This window comes from Microtus ochrogaster, chromosome 21 (genome assembly GCF_000317375.1).
Source record: "Microtus ochrogaster isolate Prairie Vole_2 chromosome 21, MicOch1.0, whole genome shotgun sequence".
NCBI lineage: Eukaryota > Metazoa > Chordata > Mammalia > Rodentia > Cricetidae > Microtus > Microtus ochrogaster.
In genome coordinates this window covers 36,134,352-36,155,326 of record NC_022022.1, presented here as the reverse complement: position 1 = coordinate 36,155,326, position 20,975 = coordinate 36,134,352, and the positions used below count along the sequence as shown (strand labels likewise).

Below are 20,975 nucleotides of genomic sequence, written 5' to 3'. Positions count from 1 at the left end.
GTGGGAGGTGGGAGTGGGAATGAGTTCCCTTTTATGTATTTGCTCTATTGCAGATTGATTTCTTATTTTTATTATCATGATAGGTATTTTGTTGTTTGGGGGCTGTTTGGTTTGGTTTTTGTTTTCTGTTCTTATAAGAAACAGGGTCTTATAAAACCTAAGCTGTCCTCCAGCCTGGCAGAGATTCAATGGATGGCTTTGAACTCCCAATCTTCTGGCCTCCACTTTCCAAGTGTTGAGATTTCAGGCATAAGCCATTTCAGGTGATCGCATGAGGTGCTCAGAATTAAACCCAGGTTTCTATGCCTGGTAGGCAAGGATACCAACAACAGAGCTACCTCCTCAGCCCCTTTTTAATTTGTGACTTGATGACAGAATTTCATTCATCATTGGGAACTTCCTACTCCAAACCCTCTTTAGTCCCACTTAGAAAGGGAAGAAGTTATACAGGAAGACTGCTGGTTTTTCCCAGGGAACTCATTCCATCACCGCTGCCCAACAGGAGAAAGCAGAATGACACAGCATACACATCTGTCTGTGGTGCTTCCCAGAGAGCACTACCAATCAGCCATTGGCAGTCAGTGTTCTGGGCCCTTCGGCCTCTTGGATCTAGACAACTGCATCTCAGTGTGGCCTCCTCCTTCCCTTCCATACATTGCAGAACACTGGGGAAATGATACCTCTCAGATGGAGCAGGAGAGAGCTGCACCAACATAAAACAGTCCAAACCCAGGCTGTGTATCCTTGCCAATGCAGATGGCTGGATTTCCCCCATCCAAAGCAGACCTTCCTCCCCCCCCCCCTTTTGCTGTATTACCAGTGGGCAAGGGAAATAGAAACTGAAGTTATGTCCTAACATGAACCTGCTTCAATTAGGGTGTCAAAGATGAATGTTCAAGCTCAAGTCCTTGGTATTTTAACCTTCTTATTTTTTTAAAAAAAAAAAGTCTTCAGTTTCTTTAAAATGATTATCTGCTGTCAGCTCCTCATTCAGTTCTTTGACCAAGGCTTCCATTGTAGAAAACGGTGAGACTGTGGAGACAGCCTATTTCCCAGAGCAGTTTGCTTGGGAAGGAGAACACATGACTCAGTCAAGTCTGTTCATAGAGTTAACAATACTGGGTTGTTCCTTCTCTGCCCCAATTGACAAGAAAAGTTCCCCATGTGCTCCCCCCATACTTTCTAGATACTTCCCAGACTATTCTTTCTTTCTCAGAACCATTGTGTATCCCTAACCTTAACCTACAAATCCAAAACTTCAAATCCCCCCAATTGCTGGTGGCCATGTCAGAGAAGCAGCAGATGGCAATTGAAGTTCAAGGTCTTAAGAACCAACAGTTAGGGTCCTCAGAAGTCCTGAAAAGACCGCCAGACACCATGCAATCAGCAAGAGCAGGTACTATCTAGAAGGTAAAGGTAACGGTGTACTGGGGCCGCACCTCCGACAAAAAGCAAAATGGTGACCACACATCAGACAAAGAGGTAAAATAGGCTCCTTTTAAGCACAACCAAAGGAATTTTAAAAGCAGTATAACATTCTTCTTTGGATTGGCTTGCGGAAGTGACAATCATATTAGTACATTTCTAGTTGATTAGGGCTAGCAGAGGCAGGCTAAAGCTGTAGTTTCTCCATTCTAGGGCCGATCTGGACAAATCCTAGGCTTCTCCTTATTTGGTTATACCTGTAGGGGAGGAGGGACAGGAGTTGAGCCAGGCATACTTGCCCCATACAGTGTCACGGATATTGGTGATTGCTTGTCTTTTGTTTGTGAACTGAGACCTAGTTCTTAATAGGGTTATTAGGAGCCACTCATGGTATTTACCTGGCCCTCCTACCAGAATTTTGGTTACTCAAGGCCCCTGATACGACAGGTTACAGAATGTCTTTTGCTTCTGTTGCTGCTATCTTTCTGTGGTATCTGGCATGGCTGAATGGGTGTGGAGAGATTCCCCATAGCCATGATGTGATGTGTTTAATCTCATGGAAGCATCCAGTTGAACTGGGTATTTTTACTTGTGGATTATTATAAAGATGATTCCGCCTAAGGTGTACTGTCTAATTGATAATAATAATATTAGCTCTCCTCTCACTTTCGCCACTTTTTATTAATAAAACTCTTAAAGTGGGTTTTGTTGTATATCTTGTGGTCAGTTCTTAACGCAAAGTAATAACGCAGAATTCTTAAAGGCATGTCAGATTCTTACTATTCTTGCTTTTTCTGATTTGTATTCCACCATGAGAAATGGAAAGCTCGTATACAAATTGCTCCATTCAACTGATCACAAAAGGAATGAACACAAAGCTCACACTTGAACCTAACTCAAAACCTAGTATATACAAGTGAATATGAAAAAACAAGGTTGGAGTGCTAGGGAGTCACAATGTTGTATTTCAAGGACAGGGTGAAAGAGAATTTACAGTGGTTCAAAGAGACTCGGAGAACCTGGTTGATTAGCCTGGGGTAAGAAACAGTAAGCAACAACAACAACAACAACAAAAATAAGAAACCCTATCTTAAACAAGGTGGAAGATGATGCCCAGAATCAGAAGTGTCCTGCATGCCCACACACATACACACACACACACACACACACACACACACACACACACACACACACCTTATAAAAATCTTTCCAGAATTGTATTTTATTTCACATGAATAGAACCTATGAAAAACATGACTTTTTTCATTTTATAACACAAGAATTCAATGGAATGTGACTTACTCCAAGTAAAAGTTGAGTATGGTATAAGGGAAGTAAATTTATGTGCTTCAAAGTAAAGCAAAATAGCAAATTATTGTTTGAAATTGTTTTAAATCTAGACATAAGCATTTTTCTTCATTACTCACGTCCCATAGCTAATCCATACCAAATCATTTCCATATCAGCTAGCACTCATTAATAAAGATGTTTCTTAGCGTGGTCTGGTTAGTTGGAAAATAGCAGGAAAAGCAGCAGTCAGAAATAAGCATAATTTTTTTAAACATATTCAACTGTGTGGTAGCCAAACTACATATATATAGTTCTGCATTATATATGTAGTTCAATCATTATCACTCCATAAATTAATTTAAATAATTTTCACCAATATTCTGGACATGCTGATGGTTTAAAATCAAGTGGTTGCTATCCTTTACCTAAGATGAAAGTGTCAAATTAGTTTATTACCAACTTTTGGGTTCAAGCATAATGCATGGACAGAAAAATGTAAATTTAAACTCTACGATAAGATACAGCTGATGTAGAAATTAAACTTCAAGACTGGTCTTAAGTATTTATTTCTGAACATGCCAAGACATTCTTTACCCTTTCAGTTTTTCAGAAAAATGTAAAACCACGCAATTATTACCAGGACTAAAAATTCTGGTAACTCTACACTCTAAAGTTGGAATTAGATGCATTTATTTGAAACACATGAGCTTAAGTAATGTGTGGTTTCTTTTTCACATTATTTAGATTTGAAATATCCTTTGCCTGTGTTTCAGAATATGAAATTCTAATATAAATTGACAGATTTTTATAATGGCAGATAGGCAATATTAGTCTTCTAAGGAAAATCAAGAAAGAAAAATCTATTTTTTTTTCTTTCTTGGGAGTAAAAAAAATTAAAAAATAGAAGAAAAACAACAGCCTGATTCCCTAAAAAAGGCTATAACTGAGGAAAACAGTATTGCTTTTTACACACTTAAAATCATTATCCCTAGCATCATGAACAATGTAATACCACTTAATTTTTATGCATAACAGTCACATATGTATGTGTATACATACACACACATAAAAAATACAAACACTGCGTGGCAACTAAACACCTGCAGAGTAAAACCGGAGTCTAACTCACAGCACTAACAAGTCACTTACATTTTAACAGCTTGTTTAGGCCTGCGTGCAGACTAGCAGATTTTATTTTTTTTTCCTTTTTAATTTATTTATTTATTAAGGGTTTCTGCCTCCTCCCCACCACCGCCTCCCCTTTCCCTTCCCCTCCTCTGATCAAGTCCCTCTCCCTCATCAGCTTGAAGAGCAATCAGGGTTCCCTGACCTGTGGGAAGTCCAAGGACCGCCCACCTCCATCCAGGTCTAGTAAAGTGAGCATCCAAACTGCCCAGGCCCCCCCAAAGCCAGTACGTGCAGTAGGATCAAAAACCCATTGCCATTGTTCTTGAGTTCTCAGTAGTCCTCATTGTCCGCTATGTTCAGAGAGTCCAGTTTTATCCCATGCTTTTTCAGACCCAGGCCAGCTGGCCTTGGTGAATTCCCGATAGAACATCCCCATTGTCTCAGTGTGTGGGTGCACCCCTCGGGGTCCTGAGTTCCTTAGACTAGCAGATTTTAAATGATGTAATAAAACTCTGGTTGTGGCACTTTATTCTGGTAGCTGCACCACTTCATCTACTTTAATACTACTAAGTTCTGGATTGTATATTGCAAACACGCGTATAGAAACTTGAAAGAATCTTCCATTTTCTTTGAGGGAGACATCATTTAGTCCGCATCATTGGTATATACTTGTAAAACATTTGGACACTGTAAACATTAGAAGTTTTATAATCAGGAATGGAAGGTGTATGCTCTACTATAGTGATGTTGGTGGATGTCTACACAAGGCGTCTGAGTGATGTCAATCAATCAGAGGTAGGACTTTATCAGTGAATTGCTGCTGTCATGAGCTGTGCATCAAGCCTTCATAGCTTTTCAAAGTTGTTTGTCTAGAATTACCAATGCTTTTAGTTTTTCAGCAGTAAGAGAATCAAGCACCAGGGGAACTAAAGGGTCACATCTCCATGGCACTGGCGAATAGAAATATCTTTTTTTCTGAGCTATGGATAGGACCCTGTGGAAACAAGTTCCAAAGTGGAAGCCAACATCTGAGATCAGTGATGCCAGGCAGTTTCTGTCATGTGAAAAAAAAAAAGCAGTGGATAAAGATAATGTGCCTCCCTGAGAAAATGGCCCTAAATAATTCTGTTAGAAGGAATGCCACGATTCAACTCTCAATCTATCAAAGCTTTTACACTTTCTGCTGCCTGTTTAGTTCCAGATTCATCCTCCTGGGAATCTGGTGATAGTTGGATAACACCAAACCAAGAAGGTATAGCCATATTCAGATTCAATGTAATAGGCATAACAGGCACATGGACAAATGCATTTCATGTGGGAATTTCTGATACTTGCAAAGGCTTCTGCCCATCTGTGCCCAGTTTCTCCTCTCAATCTGGAAGGAAAATTACCAGGATGGTGACCTTCTGGGTGGCCTTCTGAGCAGTGGGCAGTGGGGTAGCCATGTTGCCATACATCCACTGACTGGCAGACAATGCACACTAAATAAAAATTTTTTAAATAGATTGCTTTTATTTTTTTTACTTTAATTGAAAATAGTTTAATTGAATATACATTTTATATTTAAATTTATAATTTGTATGTTTGTAGTTTAATTGAAATGTAAAAACCAGGATTCATATCAATGCAAATCTCTATAGCATATCCTCCTTTAAATGTAAACACACGATTATAAACAATATTTGGGAATATGGTCGTAGTTCTGTCCATACTGCTTCTTGCTGTTTAAGGGCGCTGTTAATCAGATCTTTCAAGGTATATCCTGTGTGCTAGGTTCATCTCAGTCAGCAGTAGGGCGAAGTAATTTTTTGAGGGATGTTCAAGGCGATCCTTCAGGGGGTCTTATTCCATGAAACCACACCAGTCTGGAAGCAATCCATAGGTTCTCATCCTCTGTGGAAACAAGAGAAGAACCTCTTTTCCAAAGCAACACATCCTTAGACCCAAATTTGGAAGTCATGTTACCTTTATATAAGTCCAAAGCAGTTTCTTTATTCATTAATGGTAATCACAGCACACAGAGGGGACCCCCACATCACATGGGTCTCTGTACTTCTTTCTATATGCTGCACGAGGAAAGTTTTCTAATGATGGCTGAGCAAGGCCCTGATTTGTGAGTAGAGCAGAATGACATTAGGTGTCATTTTATTGCTACTTTTGTGCTGAAATGTATAGGAAAGTAGTATTTGGCTATTTAGTCTCTGGTTCTTGGTCACACTCACAGTTACGGGATTCATTTGGGGTAGTAGACCTTAAGTCAGATCAGAGATTGGCTGATTACTCCCAAGTTTTGAGTCACCACTGTATTATCATACTTTGCAGGCAGGACACTCTTATAGATCAAAGGGTTTGTGGCTGATTGATGTTTGTTTTTCTTTAGTAGCATGCCGAGTGTTTCCCTGTGCCAAAGATGTTAGCATGTGGGGTGAAGGTTCTGTGGGCACCAGCTTGACTTCTCCATGTTCAATGAGTTGAGTTATGTAGGTATTGTCTTCAGCAATGGGGACTTGACATCAATTTGTGGACAGTGACTTATGTATATTCTTGGTTTTTGAAACTTAATAAATGAAGTTAACATGACACAGAGTTTAAAAATAATTCTCAGGAATAAAGACACCATACCTACAATTTTCTAAGAAGGATTCTTTGGCTTTTTCATTTGACTGCTTAGAATTTTCAGCCCTACACCAAATAACTTACCAGAACCAGGCAATACTGAAATTAGTACATTTCCAAACCCATCGAAGACTTGTGCAGCTAATGAGCTACTCGGATTCTGATTTTTTTTAATCACATTTTGTAGTAGGCTTATCTCATCACCCAGTGCCTCATATTTTGTTTTAAATCCCTCCTTAAGCATGTCTTCTTGGACCTGTAAAAAGGAAAATACACCTAGAAAACCATGTTTTTGGTTTTTTTTTAAGGTTAGGGGTTTGCACTTGCAACTCAAGTAATTAAGGACACATATCTATCACTCTACTAAAATGCACTCACTAATGAATTTCCCTAATAAATGGGTATGAGAAATGGTCAAAACAAACTGTATCCTGTATTTTCCTCAGCACCATTTGCAAGAGTGGAGATGTCAGACAAGACCAAACCTGAACACTGTTGTTCCTCTGATAATTTCTAGGGCTCACAGGAGCTTACCTTCAATTTGTGTGCTAGCATCTCCTCTTGCTCTCTCAAAAGGTTCTTCCTTTCAGTCTCCATCTTCTCGTGTAGTTGCTCCATATTTTCCTTGTAGCTTCTCTCTTGAGATTCCATCACTTGCTGTAGTTCTTTCTGTTTCTGTCTTAGTAGCTCCTGCTCTTGTTCCGCGGCCTCCTTCTGCGCCCGCTCAGCTGTTCCACAAGGGTTTGAAAGAGGCAAAACCCAACAGTCAGGACAGAGCTCTCCTTCCTTGGGCTCAGAGACATGGGTGATTTTAAAAACATCTAGGAAGAACTCTGAATTCTAGGGCCCATACCTCAAAGGTACATTTCAGAATGATGCTAAAAGACACCTGCTACACTAGCTGAGTGAGACCATACCTACCCTTCTTAATCTCATAGTAGTGGAGTATGCAACCTATGTAGAAAGACCTTCCTGACCATACATCAGCAGGCTTATCAGAAGCCTTCCCATCCCTGTGAGAGTCAATCCTCCTATGTACCTTCCATGGCCTTCTGCCCATCAGTGAGGGCTTTGTCTGACTGCAGGATGAAGTCCTCTATGGTAACCTGTGACTGTAGGAAGCTCTGAAGGACATGATTTGCCTAAGGAAACAGAAAAGTGAAATTAACAGGCCACAAAAACACAATGCTGCCCTCTAAGTCCTATATATTTTCTCACCCTTCTTAAGATCCCCCCCCTCTGTTTCCTTTGCTTTAACAGTAGTAATTCAAATCTCTTCTGCAATTCTTGAAAATCTTAGGTGGTAGCCATCTCCCAAGTCTCTCCTTCCAAATAGTGTTTCACTTCTCAGACCAGGTTACAACCACAGAGCCCTAGGCAGAGCCTCAAGATTGCCCTCTCCATTGTTTAATGTACCCACACAGTTCTTGCCTGCTAGAATCCTCGTTGTGTTTTTATTAGACAGGTAAACACCCATTGATAATCTATCTTTTCTCTGTATCTTCTTTTAGGGGAAGCTTTGCTAAGCTGTCTTCTGATGTCTGCATGGTTGCTAAATATATTGAGATCACTGTTTTTCTGTGGCCTGACAATGCATCAGTGTCTCAGTCACTCCATCACACACCTCTTAAATGCACACAACAGTAGTCCATAATCACACCCTTATTCTGAGGATTGAATATTATTGCAACCACCATGATATTAATCGCATCATTATTTCTGCTCACTGTTTGTGCTGGGATAGTTCTTATCCTGAAGAATCCAACTGATTATAGTGAGGCAAGATCATCAGTATCTCATGGACAAGGGTGCCTTTTATCTTCAAACCCCACTATTTAGTTCAGAAAATAACTGCCTGGGTTAATCAATGGAACAAGTATTCTGCTCCAGTTAGTGTTATCCATTCTAAAGTCCTTTCAGGGAAAGACTAATTTTATGACTTTATTGAAAGAGAAGGATAGAGCGACATGGGGAATATTCTTACCATACCATATACATGAGTGTGTGCGTGTGTGTATGAAAATTTCTTAATGTAACACAGTACCATGCACAGTATATACTATGAAATGTATAAACAATAAAACTTTTAAAGAAATACATAAGAATTATTAACTCAGAACTTTATAATCTGGAAGTGCATAGCTAGACAAACTCAGCCTTCTCCTCATGAGAAGTTCAGATCTAAGGAAGAAGGATAATTCCTAGCAACCCTGAGCCCCATCTCCCTGTTGCTTATTCCTCATTTCTCACCTTCACTCCCTTCCTGGACACTCGCTCATAATCCTGCTCCACCTTCTTCCTGGCCTCTAAGTAGAGTCTGTGTCCACCAGGAACAGAGAAAGCTCCACGTGAGATGCTCTCCCTCAGGTGCTCTGCAAGCTTCTCCAGCTCAGCCTGGCAGTAACTGAGAGATGCTGCTTCATTCTGTCGAAGGAAATCTTCCTTATGTTCCTCTATGGCAACCTGCCAGGGGATGATAGAGACACCAGGAAAGGAAGCTGTTGGAAAACAGATCCAACTTTGATCTTGGGGGAAGTAATAAACTTAGATGTGGAAATTACACCATGGGTCAGGAAACTCTCTTCCCTGCCATGTCTGAGTCACCATGGGCACCCCATGCCTTTCCAGTGGCCAGGCTCATCCCCTGTGAAACAATAAGGTCTATCCGCAGGACCTTTGGCTCTTTTACCAGCACTGAGATTAACAGTGAACAATTCGCCAGCTGAACAGTGGGGCATGGTTGGCAGGAGTATCTCCTCCAAGAATTAATATGGAGGAAAATACACCTATGAAAAAGCAATTCACACAGGGACAGGAACTTTACATAGGTTCATGAGCCCTTCATTAATTCCTCCATGAAGAACATGAGTGTGTAGAGACAGAATAATAAAACTTTGTATTATACTTAGAAATTCCAGTCCAAGGGATTCCCTTGCTTATGAGGCTCCCCAGAGCTTTCGGGTGAGGGCGGAACTCAGTTTACAATATGCTTCAGTCTCCTGATGCCCTGAGCAGAGCACACAAGCCTCCCTGCACCATGCTTATAGTCTACAAAACTGAGCGGATGTATATGTGCTTTCTCATCCTGATGTGTTTATTGAAAATTCTTTTGTAGCAATGAAAAAATTATCAAGTCCCTGAATTTGATCTTGTAGAAACCTGTCACTCACAAGAATCCAGATGAATGGCAAAGTGAAAATGGCAACTGTTTCCAATACTCCTAAACGTGGATATCGGGAAGGAAAAAGAAGAGGCACAGATACAGTACCACCAGGTTCTTCTGGAACTGCTGATTTTCATCCTTGAAGGAGTGCTCCATAAAGACAGCAATGGCTTCCTTCTCACAGGCTGTGTGCACATTGAGCAGATCCTGGAGTGTGTTTGTGGGGAGCCTCACTCGCTGGGCCATCCGTTCAGTGTAGTGGTCAACTGCCCTCTGCACAGCTATGGAGTTCTCACGCTGGGCCAGAGTGGTCACTGCATTCTCCAAGCAAGGCACTGCTCCACTATTGATGGCATCCACATAGGTTGTCACCAGAGTTGCCAGTCCTGACCAAGGCAAGAAACTGAAGGTTAAATATCAAGCTAACTATTGTTAACTTCGCATGATTCACGCAACAGCAATGAAATACTAAATCACTTAGGCAATGAATATTTCATGCATGAGAGTAAAGCCTATTTTATTGGACCCAACCACAAATAAAAGTGATAATGTTTTTCGAAAGTTTTGAATTTTACGACAATAAGAGAGCATGATGGGAAAGGAGCAACTCTTCTGCGTATTGGCATCATGTGACTATACAGAGATATTTCATTGAAGGACATGTGTATATTGTGTTGGGGGATTATGTATCTGCATGGTTGCATGTATTTGTGTGTGTCTGTGTGTAGAGGCAAATGGCAAGCCTTGATAATCTGCTTGTCTCTGTTTCCCCAGTTACAGGTGTGCAAAACCACTCTCAACACTTTCAGGTGGACTCTGGGAATTGAACTCATGATTGTAAGCTAAGCACTTTACTGACTGAACCATCACCTGAGTCCAAAAATAGTGAATTTTTAGCTCAAATTCACAATGAACTTTTAGGAACCTTGGTCTCTTACTTCCTTTAGAACTGTCTTTTCTAACCAGAGAAGCAGCTGTGTCTTGAACATTATTTCAAACCAGGTATTCCCTCTTTAACCTTAGTCCTGCTTCTTTGATCATTAGCCATTTCATAAGCTTTATTAGGTTTCAATAAGACTCCATATAGAGAGATACTATTTCAGAAAGATGAAATTTTCTAAATAGCATAAACAACTCTTTCTCTGTATGAGACACTAACCTTTAATCAAAAATTTTCAGCACACAATTTGAAAGTAGAGAGATATTCATTAGCCCAAAGGTAACTCACTGTTTCCATTGACAATGATTCCCTCTTTCAAGGTCTTGGCCTTGGAATTGGAAAAGACGTAAGAACAGAATACTTTCGATTGCGCTTGGAAATTGGGATCCAACTCGTCTTCTGGTATTTCCTCAACATGGACTAAGAGTTCTTTCTCTTTTGTAGGTCGATCAAAGACAAAACATTTCCGTTGTGGAAAGAAATGCCTGATGCATTCCCTAGGCATGTTAGCATTTTGGGCTTTGAGACCCCTGCCTGTAAAAATATGTAAAAGAAATTAGTTCTTTAACAAAACGGCCCTGGGGCTCAGGGCCTGGTGTTTTCATTTCCAGAGAACCTGGGGTCACAGTTGTTCTCTCCTTCATCTCCTATAATCCACCACATGCTCTTCGTTTGAGCATCTTGGACAATGACGAATCCATTTCTGCTTAAAAGTAAAGGGCAATAAAGCAATTATGATGATAAAGAGTACCAGCTATCCATGGGATAAAGGCAACTAACTTTTTGTCTTCCTAGTGTTTGGTACAGACCCCAGTGGATTAAGAATTTAGCAAACATTTACTGGACAATTAACTAGTGGAATCAAAGTGTTAGAAGAAGTTTTCTGACTTTCCAAAATCCTTGTCAGAAATGAAATTTGGACCTTAAAACAAAGTGATTCAGAAAACAATAAGATGCTACCAGGAAAAATGAAAGATGGCATATGGTATCAGGTCAGGAGAGAAAAGCACAAATATCATAAATACTTCAGAAGATTCTGTGCCTTGACAATTATGATGAGTAATACTAACTACATGTAATATAAAAACCTCTTTTCTTTGCTAAATAAGAGTCTGTTAGTGTTGACTGAGAATTACAGCAATCCCGTGCCATACAACTATTCAATGAATGTTTGTTGAGAGAAGAAAATAAATGAATGAATAAAAATGCAGAGAGACCTCTCTAGATATCTAAATATTGTATATTTAAAAATAGATACAATATTAAATATGTTAACTGTGAGACTGTCAAGAGAAAAGAAGGTTATGAGAAATGGAAAATAAAGATTTAAGTTCTCTGTAAGAAAATATTGTTTTTTTTCTGAACTATTCATAATACATCTTTATCTGAAAAATATTAAGTAGTTAAGTAGTAATAAAATACACTGTACAAAAGAATTACAATTTGGAATAGATCACTTCATTTCATGTGACTTTATAACATCTGTATATGATTGGAATATATGTATGTTAAGGTTAAGTTATAATATATATCATATATATTATCTATATGGTGTGGTTGTGTGTGTATGTGAAGAGAGAGAGAGGAGAGGGAGAGAACACAGAAATCCTTTATAAGGGACATAATATGTGGGGTATGAACATTATAGAAAGTATTACTATCCAAATAACATTTTTCACAATTAATTGATTTAAGATCATTTGGTCCAATATTTGTGCCTCATTGTTTCCATTATATTTAAACTCCAGCAGCTGAAGATTGTCCAGGATAATAACCATGGAAAATGCTCACTAATTGCCTTTCAGTTATCAGTTTATTACTGGTTAAGAGTTCAAATTAGGGTAAAAGCAACATTTATGGCAAGTAATGAATGAGACAGTTAGCGCCTTCCCTCCCAAGCCAGGCTCTGATACCTGGAATCAGCTTCAGGGCATTCTCCAGGTACTCATCCGCTGTGATGGCGCGTCCATCTAACTTCAGCTCCAGAGTGAAATCCCGAACAGTCCAGACAAAGTCCGGGAAGAAGCTCACAAACTCATCAGAATCATCCATTTCTTCAGATTGTGAAGAGGATTTTGCTCTGATCAGCTCGGTGAGTTCAGTCACATAGCTGGGACCTTCGCTAAGGAACAAAAGGCAACATTCTACCCTCCTAGAGGTCTCCTACAAACCCATTTCTTCAGTCTGAAATACTGAGTAACATAAGCCATATTCCCAGCTGTCACTCTTTTAAATTAATAAAACATGGTTAGGTCCCTGAAAGGATACTGCAACTGCTCCAGGGCCTGGTGGTTGATGGTGTTCATGCTGTTGTAGACAAAGGTGCTGCTTAGGAGCACAGCCAGGGCAAAGATCCATGAGTCATTCTTAGAGTCACCCTAGAGGACACATGAAGACGAGGGACTTCAGAATCTAACCTTCATTCTTTCACTTGTTTATTGGCTGCTTAAGCAGAAATACATCAGACTGATAGAATGAAGAACAATGATTTGAAGAATAGAAAATCTTATTTCCTTTTCAGCATTGAAACTGACCGTACCAGTTTCCATAACCAGAATCAATGACACTGTCAAACTATGCAAAATATTTGCTATAGTGCTTAGTACAGTATATGTGCAATAACACCATACCATTAAATTAACAGGCCATCAATTATGTCATATTAGAGGCAGTAATATTTACTCAGATCCAACAACTGTTCATGAAACATCTACAAAATATGAAGTACTACATTCAGCTGTAAGAATGCAAATTTTCAAGTAACAATAGGAAGAGGCAGACCTGTAAGGACAGAAATACAACCATGATGACCAGCTGTGCCAACAGTAGAATGCAATGCTAGTATATGGAGAAACATGATTAACTTTAGTAAGTGAAAGGAGGGCTGTCTCACTTTAGTGTGACTGTGTACCTGGGCTGTGACGGCTATGGTGGGAAAACAGCTTCTTTTTAAATACTTGCTGGTCGATGTAATTATAGCTTTAAATAAGGCACACATGTGGCAAGCTTAATACTCAGGAAATAAAAACTATTATATCGCACTGGTCATATTAATGCCTCGCATACCTATTTGGTTTGACCGAAGCAGAGGCTACATGTGAGGATTTGGAAGTTCAGGCTGGAAGCAATATTTGAGGTCAGATGTGCTACTCTGAAAGCCAGGCAAATAGATTAGATGCTACCCAGTTCCACAAACTCCAGAGACAGTGGGTTGTACTCTATCATGTTTGCGATTCTTGCAACCAGCATGGAAGATGAACTAAAGCTGCAGTCAAATGGTACACAGACTCAAGGCTGGACCCCATAACTCTCCGACTCACCTTTTCCACATCACCTAGACCCTCTGTGTCTAGAAGCACAAGGGTGAACTTTGACTTGATGGGGTGAGGCACACACCACATCCAGATGCCCTTAGTTTCAGACCGCACGGTGGTGCCCAGATTGAAGCCTGCAAGAGAGAATAATGAAGCCATATTAATTCATATTAATCCTTAGAATATAGGAGACAGAAGTTCTACCCACAGTGGCACTGAGCTGATCTAGGTACAAAATATTAGGAGGAAAGAAGCCCTTGCATGTTCCTTATAGCAAGAGGAAGGTAGTGGGAAAGGGCAGATTGAATGACTTAAATTTTCAAAGACTTGAGTGTATATTTTACAAAATAAGGCATGAGAATTACTAGATATAAAGAACTGCCCCACCTTGTCTATAAGCTGGTGGCACAGACCCAAACTAGCCACATTAGCAGAAATTAAAATCAGATGGAGTTTTTATTTTTTAAAAAAATGCAGAATTCTCTATTGTTGTTAATAAACATGTAACTACATATAAAGTTTAAAAAACAATTTGATGTCATGAGGAAACACTGACCATGCAAACATCCTGAAATCTAGATTCACTTCTGGTTATGTTACACTAAGAGAAGTCTGTGCAAAAGTACCCCAACATAAAGACAAGCTCGTGTGTGAAAACCTTGTCCTCCAAAATAAGCTCTGCAAAGAAATTCATGCTCACTACAACAAATGATATTTTCACATATTGACATATAAAATTTTAAAATAATTCAATAATACTTACAACAAGCAGGATGAAGTTTATAAATTTGTGATCAAAGGAAGCCAGAGACCTCAGACAACATGTGTTGGATGTAGTCTGATGCATTAAAATAGACACATATGCTTTATATAAATGTGTATAAGTATACTTGTTAAGAAGTTTAAATGTAGGTCTGATTTTTGAAGATGCACAGTTAGATTTTATAACTGATTTTGTGAACCAGTGGGGGAAGTTTCATGAAAATAAGAATATTGATGAGCCTTGGGAGAGTATAAAATGATATGCATAAAGTATTTGAATGCTAACAAAGTTTTATATTTTGACCCGGCTAGTAAATAAATAAGAATTATCTTTATTAATTATGCCATATACTGTATATAATTTATGTAGTTATGTATTACTACATATATATATTTGAAAAGACTTCATAGAGAAATGTATATAGCTATTAAAATGCTGTGATGAAGTAGGGCAGAAAAATAAAAAGGTAACTCAAAAATAATATGACACAAACTCAAATCTTCTCTCCCCTTTCCCGCTCCTCTTTTCCTTTTCTCTCTTTCCCTCCTTTCTCTCTTTTCCCATCTTTCTCTCCCTCTATCGTTCACTCCGTCTCTCTCTCTTTTTCTGCCTCACAGAGTGATGCCTTCAAAACCTAATTGCCCACCAGTCCTTTCTTCCCTCCCTCCGTTTTTTCTTCCTTCTACCATCCCATCTTTATTATTTTAATAAACAAAACAATGAATTGCATTTGCATTGACTCCATAGTAAAACTAAGATGAGAGAAAAGGGAAGGCGATGGGAATTGATCTGATGATTGATCAATCTGATGATCAGGAGAGAACGACCAGCTTGCATTGCCAATGATTCCAAACAAATGGCCTCTGTCCTTCTGTCTGAGGACAGCACTCACCGTGGTTCTGTCCTGCCAAGCGGTTCATCAGGTAGGACTTCCCTGTACGATACAGTCCTACAATGGCCACCACCACCACAGGCTGAGTAATTTTCTCAAGAATGTTTAGTGCTTCGGGATTCACCCTCAGCTCTTGATTCTCATTTTCCACTAGGCAGATAGGAGCCTCCATGCTGGCACTAGATGTTATGGTAACCTGCAAACCCAAAAAAAAAAATCATTCTCAGGAGAGTATGAGATCTCCAAGCCACCTCTAGTGGAATGTCAATTGGCATGTATTTACACAATGAATGCATCCGTTTCGGTTTTTTTTTTAATATTTATTTATTTATTTAGTATACAATGTTCTGTCTGTATGCCTACAGGCCAGAAGAGGGTGCCAGACCTCATTACAGATGGTTGTGAGCCACCATGTGGTTGCTGGGAATTGAACTCAGGACCTTTGGAAGAGCAGGCAATGCTCTTAACTACTGAGCCATCTCTCCAGCCCCCGTTTCGGTTTTTGATGTCGGGTTATTTTATCTTTGTTGGGGTTGAATGGTAATTTTTCAGGAATCTCTCTAAAGCAAGCACTCCAAAACCAATGAGAGTAGAAGAGAAGAGATGTATTCACCAGTGGACCAAAGTCAGGATGGTTCCTGAAGGTTTCTGTCTGGAGTCTACTTTGCATTCACATTTATACTGGCAAGCAGGCAAGCAAGGGTGATTTTTTTTTCAGAAGCACACATGGCAGAAAGCTTTTTACTTTACAAAGACGTATGTTGCATTTGTCAGGCGTAAGTTTTTGGGGTCAGGTTAAAGGCAACAGCCTGTTGGGTTTTATCCATTTCTCCAGGTTGTTCTATTCCAGCGAGCAAATGAAGTCACGCTTGGCAACAAGCAGTACAAACATGGAGCTTTAAGTCAATCTAGTAACTGGTCTTTTCTGCCTTATTTTACTTCAACAAAGTCTTACGTGACCCATGCAAGGGCCAAACTTTCTATATAGCATAGACTGGCCTTAAACGTCTAATCCTGCCACCACGCACTTTCTTTTCTATTGAGATTACACACATGCATCATCTTACTTGGCGTTCTAATTGTGATTTTTCTTGGGCGGTAGGCAGAAGTTTTGCTATGTGTTTAATTTTTTTTTTCAGGTAGTATCTCACCAAGCCCAGGATGGCTTCTAATTTTTTTAAATTTTTATTTTATTTTATTTTTTCAGCAGCAAAGACTGATCTTGAACAATTGATTCTGGTGCTTCCACATCCTGAAAGGCAGGAGCATGGATGAATAACACCATGCTGAATTTATATGGTGCTGAGGAGTGAAGGTTCATCAACACTAGGCAAGCAATCAACCAACTGCAAGCAGCCCCAGGACCTTCAGCTTCCTTCCTGCACAATGATGATAAGTGACAAGTGTGTAGTCTTACACTGACAACTCATCATCCCAACTCTGCTTCATGCCCGTGGTGTGAAAGATGACACATGAATATTATTTCTCTTCAGTGGCTAATTTCTCTGAAAATGCATCCTAATCAATAAATACTTCTGTGGGCAAAGGTCTGAAGGTGGTGTCAGATTGACATTATCTCATAAAAGTATCCTGTACTTTAAAGCCTTTCCTTTTCTGGAGTCACAGAGAAGAGAGTTCAAACTGCCTCAGCCCTAGATTTTTCACAAGTTGTCAAAGTTGTATAAAACTGTTCTTGGATGAATGACACCCTTTGAAACAATACATGAAGGTACACAGGCTTAACTGCTGTTTTTAACCTTTGACTAAAAAGAGTGTGACTGACTCCACCCCTCAGGGCACGGGGATGCAGCTGGTACCACAGAGATGCTTCAAACCCGCATAGCAGATTTAGTCTGTCTGACATAACATGACATGGCTCTGTTTTCTGTTTCTTCAACTTCAGGAGGCACACAGGGAGAGAGCGACTACGGAGCCTGGGATTAGGTCCCTCTGTAGTAGAAAGAACTTCGCCCCCTTATGGTGGAGATGTGTACAGGATTGCACAGACCAAAGCTCAGGTTCCTCTTGGAACCTCGCTCTCATCCCCCATCCCTGACCACGGCTGATGCACCAGAGCCACGCGCCTCCCTCCCGTGCGAAACAGCGCCCGGTTCACACGCCCTGGGGCAACGGAACCGCTTCCAGTCGCCTTCAGCCATCCACCAGTGAAAATTGAACCAGGGTAAAATTTGCGCCCTGGGACCTCAGGACCTTGCTGTAGCCCCTTAGAAATATGTGCCTTGGGTACCGAGCCGCAGGGCACTCACCTGACTGCAACGGACGAGTCTCTGCTACCCTGGCTCAGCACTCTTAAGCTTGCTGCTGCGTCTGGCCTTCTCCAAAGTTCTATTCTTTAGAAAGAGGAGTCAAACAGGATATTGCACCCACCCAGTTGTGTAGATAGAAAACCGAAATTGAAACTGCCTTAGCCTGTTTATGCTTGCTTTCTGGGTTTTGCACTGTTTCCAGGAAAGAAAAAGGAATCTGTGGGAGACCAGAGAAAGTCCATAGTTCTGTGCCAGATGACCAGGCGAAAACAAAAATAATTTGCTGAGTCTCCAAACATGGACTTTTATTGGAGAATAACAGTTTGGCAAAGGGATATGCCAACTCCTACCACAGTGAGCTATTAGCTTATTTGAAGATGTTGATACAAATGGATATTTTTAACTTAAAAATTTTCAGTCCATGCACATTAATACTGTACATATTAACAGGGTAATGGATGTTTACACGTGTTTACACACATGATGTGGGGTGTAGCTTGGGTTAACAGAGTTAACATTTCTTTTTGAGAGGTGTACCCCCACTGTCACCAGTACTAGCCTCAGTGGGCAGCTGCACAAGAGAACACTGGCTTCTCTCTTTTCTACAGTTGCCACTGTAAAACAGCTTCCTATGTCTCCCACGATGGGAGTTGTTTAAAGGCAAAAGTCAAGTGATTGCAAAAGATGTTTTGAAACACTTAAGGAAGCTTTGCCTTCAGTGCCTTTGCCCAGATGCCTGCCAACACACAACAGTCTGAACTGTCATCTTTGCCTGGTTAAGTGTTTGGCGCATTTCAGTTTAGGATGATGTTATGATTGGGATGTAACCTCATGTTGGATTGAGGAGCGTATATATTTAGACAAGAATAGTAAAGTGTCTGTGTTCGATGCCTCTCTGGGGTTCCCTAGGGCAGGCCTGAGAACCATCCCTCAGTATGTCTAAAGGTTACTCTTCAGTTGGGAATGTAGGTTTGATGCCCATCTGTCAGTTAACTGACGTAAATTTAGCTCACCAAGCAATAGAAAATGTGAACTCTGTAAAATACTAGTTGTCAGACTCAAGGCTGGGACATGAACGCAATTTATTGCAGTTAATCAGGGTGATTTGGGCAGATTGCAGGAAAAAAAAATACAAGCTTGATGACTTTCATGGAAAAAAAAAAGCATTTTTATGATGCTTTTTTCAAGACCAAATGGGTCCGTTTCAGATTGACTTGTTTCCTGTAGCAAGATGGTAAAAACTACGGGAATGTAGAACTAAGACCCTGTTCAATGGAGCACAATGAGATCTTCCTGAAATTCCCAGAAAATAATGACCCAGCATGTAGGAGCACGTAATAAGGTGAGTTCAAGGACTTCAGCAGAATCTAGATGGATTTGAGACTTTAATGAGCCATACATATGTCTGGGCTCCAGTATCCTCCCCTGCTCTCGGGCGGTTTTCTTTTCTCCTCTCTATTTCTTCCATCGTTTGATTAATACTTAACTTGAAGCTTCCCCCTTTATTATCCACAGCTGCCTCTTGCTTCTCTGTTGTTCTTTACAATTTTTTTAGTGTCTCCTTCATGGCTCACTTAGTGCTATGCAGAGGCCATGGAAGACAAAAGACTGCCTGGGCTAATTTCTCCCTGAGCCATTAAGAGCTGAATTTGCGCTGCGGTAGGAAAGGCCATGCTCAACTGATGTGAAACCACAGCTAACCACTTGTTAGTTTTCAGATTCAGCACAGTGTGCATGCCACGGAAAGAGAGAAATACCTGCTTCCTGTTCAGCCTCCAAAGAGATGAGCTCTGCCCATTACCTTGTGTAGCTTGTATTCATCAGTGAAACTGCTAACTAAAGGATTAATTTTCCCATTGCTGTCTTACTGTCCAGGAATTTCAAGAGTAACACCACTGCCCAAGGAAGCACAAAGAGCAGCAGACATGACTTCAGCCTCTTTCTGAATACATCATTGTTCTATGCAATCAGACACTGGACCCCGTAGACTTCACATCCTTTCTTGAAATACCTTGTGTTTTCTTTCTAGCCATGGATAAACTAAAGTCTAGACTCTCATGAGACATGAATACTCCCTAACAGTAGCTCTTCTCTCAGTCCCTTCCTGACCCAACTCACACCAGGTATCAGACAACCAGATTGCCATGCACTTCCCTAAGCACCCAGCTGATCACTTTTATATACCTGAACATTATTTTTTCTTCTGCCTGGTGGCTACCTAACTTTTAACCCTTAGTTCATGTATTGTTCCTTCATCTCAATACCCCTGTCTCCCTATCTAGAAACCTTCCCTGACCTTTCCCTGTGATTTGCATTCCTACAACATACTTGGAATTGTACTTTTGACTCTGCCAATTGTTTACTGTCTATTTTACTCAGCCACTGTGTGGTGTCTGCCCCAGAGTATTTCTTAAATATTTGTTAAATAGTTGATGGATAAAATATTTTAAAATCTCAGAATTACTTCTGATTGTTATCATAGAGCCAGGAGTGAAAAGGAGACTTTAAATAAAGTAATATGAGGAATAAGGACAGCATTTTGAAAGCAAAAAAAAAAAATGTCAGGATGAAAACAAGTTATTGAAGTCAATATAGAAGTAGATTGTAAACATAAGCAAAAATTTCCGTAAGCGTCTCCACCCACTTCCTTTAAATTAACCCAGAAACTTGAGGGTTTTTTTTTCAGATCAGCACATTTATCATATGTGTCCAAACCCATATGTGTCTCTATATATCCTATGCTCAACTACACATTTATTCACATAACAGATAATGAATAAATGAAATAGATATCTCCCCTAGATGCCACCAATTATCTATGCTGGTAAATAGCATATTTTAGTCTTATAATGTTAAAATAACTCTTTACATTAAGCTGGAGAATGAAGATGATCATATGAAGAAATAAAAAGAAAAATTTAATGATTTTACTGAAAAGTAATATCTATGATTTTTCTGCATCATTTGCTGTCTAAATTTCAATTGTTAGAGGTATGAGATAGTTCATCCAGTAATAAAATATATTGCATGAAACAATTTAGGTATCATTTGAATTCATTGTGATTTTCTGTTTATAGCAACTTCCAGTGTAATTGCCTCGACGGGTCACCAGTCTAGGGTTGGTAACCGTCTGGCAGGTCAGTTATTCCAGGGTCCCGGAGAGGCACTATCTGTAAG

The 20,975-nt window shown here is 39.9% G+C and overlaps 1 protein-coding gene and 1 pseudogene across 1 annotated transcript; both read right to left on the bottom strand.

Annotated features, from left to right (window-relative positions):
- Positions 1–4,624: 4,624 nt before the first annotated feature.
- Positions 4,625–5,300, bottom strand: LOC101982690 (annotated as a pseudogene).
- Positions 5,301–5,585: 285 nt separating this feature from the next.
- On the bottom strand, positions 5,586–17,881 carry LOC101986097 (guanylate-binding protein 4). Its single transcript, XM_005357368.2, has 11 exons — positions 17,799–17,881; positions 15,532–15,727; positions 13,883–14,010; positions 12,831–12,940; positions 12,476–12,672; positions 10,851–11,096; positions 9,728–10,008; positions 8,710–8,922; positions 7,499–7,601; positions 6,994–7,187; positions 5,586–6,715 (listed from the first exon to the last, which is right to left on the bottom strand). Exons 2-11 carry the CDS (start codon positions 15,701–15,703, stop codon positions 6,476–6,478), a joined length of 1,884 nt encoding a protein of 627 aa, XP_005357425.1. The 5' UTR covers positions 15,704–15,727; positions 17,799–17,881; the 3' UTR covers positions 5,586–6,475.
- Positions 17,882–20,975: the final 3,094 nt, after the last annotated feature.

Coding starts and splice junctions, on each gene's coding strand:
- LOC101986097 (XM_005357368.2), bottom strand. CDS start 15,703: ATGGAGGCTCCTATCTGCCTAGTGGAAAATGAGAATCAAGAGCTGAGG. Junction 14,011..15,531: donor CTTGGCAGGACAGAACCACG/GTGAGTGCTGTC, acceptor TCTCTCTTGCAG/GCTTCAATCTGGGCACCACC. Junction 7,602..8,709: donor TGTCCAGGAAGGGAGTGAAG/GTGAGAAATGAG, acceptor CTGTTTCCTTAG/GCAAATCATGTCCTTCAGAG.